The sequence below is a fragment of the Rhinoderma darwinii genome, chromosome 10, assembly GCF_050947455.1.
Source record: "Rhinoderma darwinii isolate aRhiDar2 chromosome 10, aRhiDar2.hap1, whole genome shotgun sequence".
NCBI classification, from domain to species: Eukaryota; Metazoa; Chordata; class Amphibia; order Anura; family Rhinodermatidae; genus Rhinoderma; species Rhinoderma darwinii.
Window position 1 is genome coordinate 46,629,633 of NC_134696.1, and position 13,200 is coordinate 46,642,832.

The window sequence follows — 13,200 nt, forward strand, 5'->3', positions numbered from 1 at the left end:
CACCGTGAGCAACAACGAGTCAAACCAGGAGTGTACGAGGTGCCAAACGCAGAGCAGGAGTGTAGTCAGTAAAGCCAGGGTCGATATGAAGCAGAGGTCAGTAATATTAGCAGGAACAGCAGAGCCAGGAAACAAGAGAGAATCACAGGCAAAGACAAGAAGCAAATGAAGGTATACATAGACTGAGGGCGGGAGCTAGAACCGTCTGGCCAGGCTGTGATAGGTTCTCCCACTCCTCAGCTTACCAGCCTGAGTGGTAGCAGCTCGAGTCACTCTATCAGACCTAGGAGCAGATGCAGACTGATTAACCACGGGCGTCGACACAGAAGCTGTGTCTGGCAGATCCTTTACAACTACCTATGTAGTGCAATGTATTAGAACTGTCAGTTGTTCACTGACAGCAAGCTGATCAGGCTCTGCCTCCGGGCGGGGCCTAATCGGCTTCCGTAATGGCAGATAGGAAGCCATTGTTGGGCATCCTGTTGCCATAGTAACAGTCGCCAGCCTTGCCATCGCATGGCAGGCTGCCGATTTCATACAAACCACTTTGATGAAGCGATTGCATTGGATCGCTGCATTGAAGGGGTTAATGGCAGGAATCGGAGCTAGCTCCGGTTCCTGCCTTTACAGTGGGATGTCCGCTGTAACATACAGCGGACACCCACTGCTGATGATGCCGGCTCAGCTTCTGAGCCGGAATCTGAGCCGGCACCATCTTGCCGATGGTACCGGAAGCCTTTTCGGCCCCGCCGCCGACGGGACATAGGAGGATTTTGTTGCTGGCAGACCGGGAGGTAAGTATTAGGCCTCTGATCGCCTTTGCAGCCACCGGCAACCCAGAGAGCACGTTGCTGGGGTGCCGGTGGCTATAAACTCCTCACATGCTGCGATCTCTATTGAACGCAGCATGTGAGGGGTTAATCGTAGGATTGGAGGCTAGCTCCGGTCCTGGCCGATACCTCAGGGTGCCAGCTGGAACATACAGCTGTCTCCCGGCGGTGATGTCGCTGTCTCAGCTCCTGAGCCAGCTCCATCTCTGTCACGTACAGTTACGTGGAATTGAGGGAAAACACCAGCTCCCATCACGTAACTGAAAGTGAAAATGCGGGAAGGGGTTAAACTGTGTGGGTATCTGATATGTGGGGCATAATACCGCGGGGGCTTATATGGGGAACATTATACTGTGTGGGGCAGCTATGGGGTGGGGGGCATTATACTGTATGGGGGCATTATACTGTGTGGGGGCAGCTATGAGGGCATTATACTGTATGGGGGCAGCTATGGGGGGGCATTATACTGTGTGAAGGCAGCTATGGGGGCATTATACTGTGTGGAGGCATTATACTGTGGAGGCAGCTATGGGGAAATTATACTGTGGGGGCAGCTATGGGAGCATTATATTGTGTGGGGGCAGCTATGGGGCATTATACTGTGTGGGGACAGTTATGGGGGCATTATACTGTGTGGGGTCATTATACTGTGGAGGCAGCTTTGGGGGGGGCATTATAGTGTGTAAGCATCTATTGGGGCTGTTGGGCAAGGCGGCTGAGCATAGGCATGCGCAGGGGTCTGGTCGTGCTGGGGTAGGGGGGCTCAAGCTGAATTCTTGCACCAGGGCCCAAGAGCCTTTAGCTACGCCCCTGGGTTTATTAAAACCACATTTATCTGCATTGTGCTGTACTTTGTTAAAGAATAAGGGTATGTTCACACTACCTATTTTCAGACGTAATTCAGGCGTTTTTACGCCTCAAATTATACCTGAAAAGATGGCTCCATTACGCCTGCAAACATCTGCCCATTGCCTGCAATGGGTTTTACGATGTTCTGTTCCCACGAGCCTTTATTTTACGCGTCGCTGTCAAAATACGGCGCGTAAATTGATGGCTCGTCAAAAGAAGTGCAGGACACTTCTTGGGATGTTTTTGGAGTCGTTTTTTCAAAAACGGCCGTAAAAACGTCGCGAAAAACGCGAGTTGCTCAAAAAACTTCTGAAAATCAGGAGCTGTTTTCCCTTGAAAATAGCTCCGTATTTTCAGATGTATTTTGTTAATCTTGTGAACATACCATTAAAGTGCAGATTCCGCAACTGAAATTCTGCATCAAGAAAGGGATGTGTGAATCCATCCATAGAGTATGTTCACACGCAAACTCAAAAACGTCTCAAAATACGGAGCTGTTTTCAAGGGAAAACAGCGCCTGATTTTCAGACGTTTTTTAAGCCACTCGCGATTATCGCTGCGCTTTTCGCTGCGTTTTTTACGGCCGTTTTTGCAGCTGTTTTCAATAGAGTCAATGAAAAACGGCTCCAAAAACGTCCCAAGAAGTGACCTGCACTTCTTTTTCGCAGCCGTTTCTTTACGCAGCCGTTTTTCAAAACGGCCGAGTAACATAATGGCCCGTCTGAACAGAACGCTGTTTTTCCTATTGCAATCAATGGGCAGATGTTTGGAGGCATTCTGTTTCTGATTTTTCTGGCGTTTTTCTGGCATTTACGGCCCGAAAAACAGCCGAAAATAGGCCGTGTGAACATACCCTTATTATTAAGAATTCAACCCACAAACACTAGAGAAGTAAAGCCTCCTACACGCAATATTCCTTTAGGTTAATTCCACAAGGGTCGGATATGCTGCGGATTATTTCAGCAGCAATTTTGTAGCAGTAATCCGCAGAAAAATCCACAAAGCCATTACATGTGGATTTAACATTATCTGTGGGGTTGTCTGGAAATGTGGTGGTTTTTCATACAGATGACCTATCCACAGGACCCCGGAGTCTGCACGAACAGCTGTTCCTGCTGCCTCCGGCACCGAAAGTTGTGCAGTGGTCGGTGCCGGAAGCAGATGGCTCCGACCAATGTATAGCGACTGTACAATATATAGCGTTTGTACTAGTATACAGACACTGCTACACTGAAAAATATACAGACCACTGCCAAGTACTCTAAGGTATATAGAATTAGTACAGCAGTGTATATATATTACTCAGTGGCGGATCATCATATGGGCGGTTCGGACGGACACCCGGGGCCCACACGTGTCTGCGATGCTCCCGTGGTTAAACCGATATCCCAAGATGGCGGAAGCTGCCCTGCTTAGAGTTGTTTTTTGTTTTGGTTTCTTTAGTCCGTTTACGGCGCAGGCTGCCCCAGTTTTGTCTCGGAATTTGAAGTCGACTTTGGAGTTTCCAGATGCCATTAGAGGTAAGGTGGCGAAAAAAGTCAAGCTTGCCCGTTTTCTGACTGGCCTTAATCTTAGGGTGTCGCCGCTGGGCTTGGTTCCTAAGAAGGAGCCTGGTAAATTCTGTCTCATTCATCATCTGTCTCATCCTAGGGGCGGTCGGTGAATGACGGTATTGGAGGTGAGTTGGCGACGGTTTCCTATGTTTCCTTTGATTGGGCGATCGACTTAGTGTGTCGCGCGGGGGTGGGTGCCCTTATGGCCAAGTCCGATATTGCTTCCGCTTTTCGTTTATTGCCTGTTCATGCAGATTGTTTTCATTTGTTGGGCTGTGCCTTGGAGGGGTTTTTCTATTGACATGTCTTTGCCTATGGGCTGTTCGATTTCTTGTTATTATTTTGAGGTGTTTAGCTCATTTCTGGAATGGGCGGTGCGGGATCTCACCGGTTCTGGGTCAGTGACTCATTACCTGGATGATTGATTATGGGGCCCGCTTCCTCTGAGCAGTATCAGTTTTTGTTGAGGTCTTTTCAATTTCTTTCACAGCGTTTTGGGGTCCCCCTTTCTGAGGAAAAAATGGAGGGGCCCGTGACGGTGTTGTGTTTCTTGGGCATCTATATAGATTCTGTTGCTATGGTTTTTCACCTCCCGGTAGAGAAGGTTGTGAAGTTGCGTTCTGCGTTGGACGTGGCCTTGTCTGCGTGTAAGTTGGAGTTGCGGCAGATCCAGTCCTTGTTGGGTTTGTTGGTTTTTGCGTGTCGTATTATGCCCATGGGTCGGGTATGTTCCAGGCGGCTGTCCTTAGCTACAGTGGGCATTTTGGGGGCCTTCTCATCATGTGCGGATTTCTAGTTCGGTTAAGGCGGATTTGCGCGTCTGGCGCACCTTCTTGGAGGATTATAATGTTCGTATAATAGATTATAATGGAGGGCACCTCCTATATTTCCAGCGTTGATCTCAAATTGTTTACGGATGCTGCTGGTGTGGTGGGTTTTGGTGCATTGCTCGTTTCATCGTGGTGTGCTGAATCTTCGCCTGATTCCTGGCGGGACAGGGGTTGATGTGCGAATTTGACATTGTTGGAACTTTTTCCCATAGGTGTCGCTGTTGAAGTCTGGGGGTCGCGGCTTTCCAATCGGTCTGTGGTGTTTTGGTCTGATAGTTTGAGTGTTGTTTTTGCTGTTAACCAACTTACTTCCTCCTCAGGTCCAGTTTTGGCTTTGCTTCGTCATCTGGTGTTACGTTGCTTGCAATGTAACATACGTTTTCGAGCTCGCCATATTCCAGGTATTCATAATGTTGTTGCTGATGCTTTATCTCGTTTTCATTTGCACGTTTTTCGCTCCCTTTGCCAGCAGGCGGTTGATCTGGAGGGGGCCAGCTGTCCGGAGTTCTTGTGGAAGCTGCTGGATCAGAGTTAGTTCCATTGGTGAGGTCGTCCCTTGCGCCCTCTACCTGGGCTACTTACGGTAATGCGTGGAAGGAGTGGTTGAGTGCTGCGGTGGATAGGCTGGTTGGGGAGGATCCGGTGCTGCGCACAACTGTAACACTTGAGTATTTGACTGCTTTGGGCAAGCGTGGGGTTTCAGGGGTGGTAGCGCAGCAGCGTTTGGCCTGGGTTGCCTTCTTTTCTAAGTTAAGGGGTGGTCGGATGTTACTAAGTCCTTTTTTATTTGGCAAGCGTTGAAGGGTTGGAAGAAACTGGCCTCCAGGATAGAGTCACGTCCGTAAATACGGTCCGTATTGCATCCGTATTTGATTCGTATATACAGATACGTAAAAAAAGAGGGAGGCTGCAGATGATGTCACCAACATGTTGCATAGCAACGATTCCGTAAATACGGATGGTTTACAGATGCACATCCCTAGCCATCCGTATTTACGGAAGCGCCCATAGGCTTCTATGGGAGAGTCCATGTCTTAATTACGTACAAGAATAGGACATCCCGGCGTGTGACGTCAGTGTGATGTCAGAACGTGAGCTACGTGCGCTGATGCGTTTCATCACCATGTGAACTCATCAGTGCATGCGCAGCATTGTAAGTATAGGGTAATCACGTAAATAAACAGGCAGCCAATAAGGGGCCTACTTCAACATCAATTCAGTTAACCATTAGGAAAACAGAAGAACTGCAATAGTCATACAACACAATATCAAACTTTTTGAATCATTCCCTGGTTATGTATATAGCCCATCTTGTCATTCGTTTACGAAAGCAGCTCTGGACTATAAGGCCAAATACCCATAATGCGTATTACGCGCTTATTTTTCTGCAGCAAATCCGCAGCGTAATACAGTACCAGCAAAGTAAATGGGATTTCAAGTAATCTCACCTACATGTTACAGATTTTTTCTGCACGTAAATTGACCTGCGGTGCATATTTTAAAATCCACCTTATGTCAATTTATCCTGCGTTTCTGCCTGGGAATTGTATCTGACTAGTTTAAAAAACAAAGCGCACCAAAATCTGCATAAAAATGTAAAAACTGCACCTAAAAACGCATCAAAAAGCGTTAGGTGCGGAATTTAGCTGCAGAATTACCTGCATTTACCTGCGGTTTTGATGCAGATTTTCTGCACCAAATTACTCAACGTGCATGTAGCCTAAAACACCAAGCCAATTTCAGCAAGCAAAGAATTTTTTTTCCGTTTCCCAGTAATATGGTAGTTTAAATGGTGGCAATAGAAACTACATCTCCTCCCGCAAAAAATAAGCCCTCACACCACTCTATTAACAGAAAAAATAAAAAAGTTATGACACTTGGAAGGCGGGGAGTGAAAAACTAAAATGAAAAATAAAGAAATGCCTCAGTCCTTAAGGGGTTAACTGGTTGCCGACACATGTCAAGAATACTCGTCCTGAGCGGCGGGTACTTGGCGCATTAGGATGAGTATTCTCGTCCTGTGTGACAGCCAGTGTCCGCGCGCCACGATGAGCGGGGCAGCAGCTGGAATGTCTGTAATACACAGCCGCAGCCCTGCTCTACCGGCGGAGAGAAGAGAAACCTCTTCTCTCTGCCGTTAACCCCTTCAATGCCGCGATCAAAGCTGATTCAAATCTTAAGTGAGAAGGGGGTCTCCCCTTTGATCGCATCACAAGAAATCCCTGTGACGCGATGAATACCTGGTATGGGCAGACAGCCCAGGGTCCATTGAAGGACCCCCGGGCTGTCTGACCATATTTCCTGTTGTCAGGGCATAGTTAGGTAGATATATGCCAGTACATTAAAGTTCAAAAATCCAAATGAAAAATCCCTTTATGGGATTCAAAAACAAAAGTTCAATTAATAATTTTATTTTTTTTAAAAGAGAAGGAAATATAAAAAAAATAGTTCGGTCCTCAAGGCCAAAATTGTCCTTGTCCTTAAGGGGTTAAAGGTAAACCATACTATTCAATTAATCTAATATCTCATGAGTCCAGAGCATCATTTGCGTATGTCATGGGATGATGTCATAATAAAATTTTTCTCCCTAGTCTTTTTGATAGCTCATAGGTCACAGAGCATAATTTGCATATTCCTTATGACATCTCGGGTTCCATAGTGATGTCACAAAGACATTTTCCGGTAAGGCAGTGCCTGAGGTTATCAAATGTATCAGTGCTGTTGTCTTCTCCGTGGGACATAGTTCTGTATTTTGCGATTTATAGCGACTAGTGGCTACTAGAAGCGATTTATTTCAGAAAGTTTGGTTCTTACCAGATCATGATTGGCCTTCTACTTATGATAACATCTTGCTTCATCACAAGATCCCTCTGCTGCATCGAATGCGACGCAAGAGGGAAAATGGCTATGGCAAAATATCACACTTTTATCAGAAGCCAAGTGGATGAAAGCACAGAGGCCTATGTGACCATCAGGCAGTTTTCTAAAACTGCAGAAAAAGAAATCCTAAATTACCTTGAGGATGAAGTCGAAATGCTGGGTAATTGTCTTATTACTATTATTATTATTACTATTATTACTATTATTATTATTATTACTATTATTATTATTATTACTATTATTATTATTATTATTATTATTACTACTATTATTACTATTATTATTATTATTACTATTATTATTATTATTATTACTATTATTATTATTATTATTATTATTATTATTATTATTACTATTATTATTATTACTATTATTATTATTATTATTATTACTATTATTATTACTATTATTACTATTATTATTATCATTATAACTATTATTATTATTATTATTATTACTACTATTATTATAATTTGAATGATGATATATAGATAATGATTGTATCTTTGGTGTTTCCATTCCAGATGACTATGCTATTTCAGATATAGTTTCTGAGTATAAAAAGTCTGTGGATATCATCGAGGCAATAGATTTTAAAGGTAAATATTACATTTTGCTTCTCTTATTAATAGAAAATAAAAATGACCTTTGTTTTGGGGGCCCAGACTAATAGATTGGGGAATTAGCTGCCATTATTATTTCTCTTCATTTATTCTAGATGTCCAGCTTCTTCATATAATTATATATCAATTTAAAGAACTTAAAGAAAAGCTGAAGGTGATAGCCCAGGAGTCTCAGGAAAGTAAGTGAAACATTCATGTCTAGCCAGTGTTGCCAGTTTACCCACCCGAAGATGACAGATCTATATAGTGGGAGCTCTGGTAATACTGATGCGGTGTGCCAGTGTCTCTCCCCTGTGCAGCGTGTAACAGATTGGGGTGCACTCCCTGTTGACGTTTCTGAGCAAAGTTAAAAAACGTCAGGTCGGACCTATTACTTGTGCAAACAGAAACTTCATGACTATAACGCTCGGTCTGAACACCATATTTTTCATATTTACACCAGGCAACTTACAAATGTACATTGATAAATTCCCTGCTTCCCTTCACACTGTGCATTATAAAACTGTCTGTCTGCAGCCACCACTAGAGGGAGCTCAGTGCATATAAATATATACAGATACCATTGAACTCAATAAAAGGTAAACAAATCTATGTCAGGAAGCCAAAAGAGTAAATTGTCGGGCTCCCTTCTCACTTCGGGCCCCATAGCAGCGGCCGTGGTCTGCGTCTATGGTAAGTGTGCCACCGGACCTGGCAGAGAATGGGTATCGAATTCAAATAGTAAGAAACCTGACTGTTTCTTAGATTGTCAGAAGTGACTTTTTTTCTGTTACTTCTCCTTGTCAGTGTAGCAGTCGACATTCTATTGACAGACGGGAGCAAATTTGCTAAAAATATAATATTGAGAACTGCTATTTGTGCCGTTCTGTAATGTATATATGTGAACCTATACTATACGCCGCGCTTTCAGTGCCATTTTTTTTATAATTAGTAATTTTGCATTTCTTTCACTTTTAGGGAGGTGCCCAAATAAAAAAGGTGAGTTCTTCTAGATATATTATTACCCCATAACATGCTGCAACATTATTACATGTGACTGTACTAGACGCCTGCGCCTCATGTAGAAATACTGGTGCAGGCAGAAACTGCAGGTCTTCCCCATAGCCACCAATCACATCACTGCTTTTATTTTCTACCCTACACTGGACACATGACAGCAGGAATCTGATTGGCTGCTGTGGATGTCAGTTCTAGGAGCTGCTGGGCTCTATATAGGACCCGGACTCTACTGGGGCAGCTCAGAGATTTCAATGGAAATTTATAAGTTGAATGTTTATGAGTCTGACAACGACAACATTAAGTAACAAGTTCTTTTTTGTCTTTATTTCTCAGGTGAAGACAGCTGTGGTAAGTACATCTTATACTTTTTATTTGTTTTTGATATTTTCTATAACATTGTACGTTTTTAAAACAAGTGTATTTCCCCAGGTATAATGGTGCAAACGTACACCAATTGTAAGACCTGTGACGAGGAAAATGTTGTCTGCGCCGGGGGCCATCCAAAAAATCAAGGTATAGTATGAGTTTTATTCATTGGCCAGAGGAACTGGGATTATTGTTAATATAATATGTGTGAATTGTGACTTACCGTTCATGTGTATGGAAAATATATTTGTATTATATATTTATAGTGTTGTCAGAACACCTCTATTATACATGGATGACAGCACTATATAGACGCTGCACACCTCCCCCCGCAGAGGACAAAAAAGTTACATGTAAGCGGCCGCTGACTGGTTACTTACATATAACTATGAGAGCGGGCAGCACTGTAGAGAACGTGAAGTAAGTAAACAGAGGCTGCTGTATTTTGGGAGGTTATTGTGGTTGTCACTATGTACGGGGGGGGGGGGGGGGCTGTGACTGACATTGTTTTTGAGTACCAGTCGACACTTTATGAGGGTCATTGTGACCAGTGCTCTATGGGGACAACTTTGCATAGCGCTATATAAAGGGCACTGTCGCTGGCACTGTTTAGGGAGACACTCACTGTATGTGGGGGCATTGTAATGACAATCTTCTCCTGACTGGATGATGAGAGTTGTAGTAAAATACTTTCCTCTCTTCTCAGAAAACATGGATAGATGCAGCTGTGTGTGCACCGAGAGTGGATGCTCTGGTAAGTAGCGGCTTTTATTCCTTTATATAAATCCATATATTAAATTAGTAATAAACACCGGACACAAAGCGCTCACTGTCCACTCTGTAAATATGCAGAACACTTCCAATAATCCATAGTTCATGCCGGAAAATCTGATTTACTGAACCAGAAGGAAATTTAGATTCATGTGATTCTGTCCAATGATAATCCTGCAGGAGCCACTAGTAGAATAGGAGCGCCATTTGTGGCAGCCTGTGCTTTCTCCATGTGACAGGGGGATACACGTCAACACATGATTATGATATTTATTCTAAAGAAATCTTATAAACTCCTCCACTCATATTTGATATTTTTCTTCTTTTATCAGATTTGAAAACTGGACTTTTCTGCTCTCCATGTAAAGATCAAAAAGCTTACATTGCCGAGACGATAAACTGTGGACGTAAGTAGATGGTATAATAATATCAGTGACTGTGAGTTACAATGTAGTGTACAGCGCAGGGGCCGAGTAGATACATAACTAACACTCTAACACTTTCTTTTTGTCTAGAAATATTTATGCAAGTTACAGAGGATGAAGATCTATATCTAGACTGTAACTTTATGTGGCATGCCAGGCTGCAGGAGCCCTATAAAAATGTGTTCATCATGGTAAATATTTGACATATTTCTAAGGGAATGAGGGTAAAATGGGAGATTTTTTTGATAAAGTAACCAGGAAAGTGCCTGATATCATTGTACATACGGCCATCAAGTCAAGGCGTTTGTTTCTCCCCCAGTGATAATGACATTGATATAAATAATTGAGACATAGAAGGTTCTAACAATTGTCCATATTATCTTTTCAGCCCGGTGAAAATGAACCAAAAGTCACCGAGGACAGCTTTTTAAGAATCATAGGCGTACAGATGCAAGAGTCCGGTGTTTACCAGTGTACCACCATGCTGCAATCCGGTGTGCCAGTCAGCCACCTTGTGTATCATGTGAGAGGTAAGTGCATATTATCACCGCCAAGAGATAATTGTGATATCCTGATATATTATTTCTTTATTATTATTTCTGTCTTAAAATCACCTAAAATGCAATTTCTTTACTCCCTTGATACTGATAAAATTAATATTTTTTTTTTTAGTTCTCAGTGGATCAACGAGAACAACGACGGTATACCAGCCTCGTCCTACACTGCCTGACGTGCTTGACATCACAGCGCCTGAGACGGTATTTCAGAAGACATTAAAAATCAACAGTAAAGTCTTCATAGCGATATCTGTACCCACCATCGTTACCATCATGATAATTGCTGGCATAGGGTATGTAAAAAACAACCATTACTTATGTACATGTAGCTGAGCTGAACAAATCTTGTCAGGTTGTCTACATGAATAATTGATCAGGATATGCAGTACTTTTACTACTTAAATATGATGCAGTTCTTAAGATTTAGGTTCTGTTCATACTGGCATATGTTTTTTTTTATTTTATTTTTTTAAAACCTACATTGTATGGCATATGAGAGCCAGTAATTGGCTTGTTAGCTTCTGTAGCGTCAGATTTCCTTTGCTCCTGACAGGTAGAATAGTATAATCTGCAACACTGTTTTACCCAGTAAAAAAACAGAAACTTGACAGAACCTATTAAGCTGGGTTCACACGACCTATTTTCAGGCGTAAATGAGGCGTATTATGCTTCGTTTTACGCCTGAAAATAGGGCTACAATACGTCGGCAAACATCTGCCCATTCATTTGAATGGGTTTGCCGACGTACAGTTCAGACGACCTGTAATTTACGCGTCGTCGTTTGACAGCTGTCAAACGACGACGCGTAAATTGACTGCCTCGGCAAAGAAGTGCAGGGCACTTCTTTGCAACGTAATTTGAGCCGTTCTTCATTGAACTCAATGAAGAGCAGCTCAAGATATACGAGCATCTCAGACGCCTCACATAATACGAGGAGGAGCTTTTACGGCTGAAACGAGGCAGCTGTTTTCTCCTGAAAACAGTCTGTCATTTCAGCCGTAAAAGCCAGCTAGCGTGTGAACATACCCTTAAAGTTAATGAAGTCAATGCACTACATAGGGATGAGATGATATTTTCAGGAGACTGATAAGCAGGTGAAGTACAGAGAACACACCAGGGGACATCTGCACACACTCCACCCATGTATGTTCAGGATAGTAGAATTCAGAGTTCACATGTAAATAGCAGATATCGAATAACTGATATTCATTATTCTTCTTTTTAGCATCTACATCTGCTGGATAAAAAGAAAATCAAAAGCACCTGTGGAAGAAGAGCCGGTATAGAGGCGACATGTCAAGTTCCAGCCTTTATCACCATCAGCCTTTGTCATCAAGGCAAAAAAAAACTAACATATCTCCTAAACCTTTACTCAAAAAAATAAAAACAAAAGCTTCTCCAAAGTCTATCTGTGAGGGTCTTCCTTCCTTTTCTTCCCCATCCCCACCCTAATAAAAAAAATAAATATTTGACTGCAGCATTTTCATGATTTCCACTCATACCAATAAGAGCCCATAATGATCAAGATCTATAGAGACCAAGTACTCCTAAGGATAAGGACACACGGAACTTGCAAGCCAGGCGGCCGAAAACAGCTCTGACATGCTGTTTGGCGCGGATCTTAAATTGATTGTTAATGGCCGCTAGGTTTTGCAGGTAAAAAGCAGTTTTACCCAAAAGACCACGTGGGCATTGGAGTGGGTTTTTCTCTGGAGGGTTGTGGCAAAATTTGGGATTGGAAGAAATTTCATCGATGTGGTGAAGGTGATGTATAGTTCTCCCACTGCTAGAGTCAGTGTCTGTGGGGACTTATCCCATTCTGTTGAACTCTTTAGAGGAACTCGGCAGGGGTGTCCCCTTTCTCTGCTCTTGTTCGCCATGGTTATTCAACTTTTGGCAATTCTAATAAGAGAGGATGAGTCTATTTCTGGATTCGGTTGTGGAGTGGTGAGGGACAAAATCCTTTTATATGCAAATTATGTTTTATTATGCCTGAACGACGCAGTGAGGTCTGTCCCGAGGGCCATTCAGGTGATAGAATTTGGTTTGTTGTCTGGATTAGCGATTAATTGGGGAAAATTTATTCTGCACCATTGGATGCAATAGATTTAGATTTTTCGGGAAAATTATCTGTCTTGAGTCCCCCACATCACTTTGAATACCTGGAGATTAAGATAGATGGTAATCTGGAAAATCATATCTCTTTAAATGTTATGCCATTAATTAAAAAAACTAGAGCTAAAAACTCTGCCCAGGCTGACCTCTTTATCCAACTTATCCCGTACCACTGAGGGAAAGGAAACTCTGCAACAGATTTTAAATTCGCAGCAAAAACAACAGCCGCTTGCCTAACATGCGGAATATAAAAACCTTTTGAAAAACCTTCAATTAGCATTACGGCTTCCTCTGTCCTGTGATACCTGTCCAGCCATGAGCGTATCTTTTTGACGCTCAATGGTGTCCTCCGGCTTACCTGAAGACACGAGTCTGGCAGGCATCTTACCCTTTTTGAAACAG

General features: G+C 42.8%; 1 protein-coding gene across 3 annotated transcripts; it reads left to right on the top strand.

Annotated features, from left to right (window-relative positions):
* The first annotated feature begins 8,970 nt into the window (after nucleotides 1-8,970).
* On the top strand, nucleotides 8,971-12,124 carry LOC142661424 (izumo sperm-egg fusion protein 1-like). 3 transcript variants are annotated; one of them, XM_075838815.1, is made up of 7 exons: nucleotides 8,971-9,077; nucleotides 9,637-9,684; nucleotides 10,034-10,108; nucleotides 10,217-10,317; nucleotides 10,515-10,656; nucleotides 10,799-10,976; nucleotides 11,909-12,124. In XM_075838815.1, the coding sequence occupies exons 1-7, from the start codon at nucleotides 8,999-9,001 to the stop codon at nucleotides 11,967-11,969; spliced, it is 684 nt and encodes a 227-aa protein (XP_075694930.1). In that variant the 5' UTR covers nucleotides 8,971-8,998; the 3' UTR covers nucleotides 11,970-12,124. The 3 variants fall into 3 exon arrangements, with proteins under 3 accessions (XP_075694930.1, XP_075694932.1, XP_075694931.1); XM_075838817.1 differs by lacking the exon at nucleotides 8,971-9,077 and adding an exon at nucleotides 9,316-9,350; XM_075838816.1 differs by lacking the exon at nucleotides 8,971-9,077 and adding an exon at nucleotides 9,478-9,556.
* The last annotated feature ends 1,076 nt before the right edge of the window (nucleotides 12,125-13,200 follow it).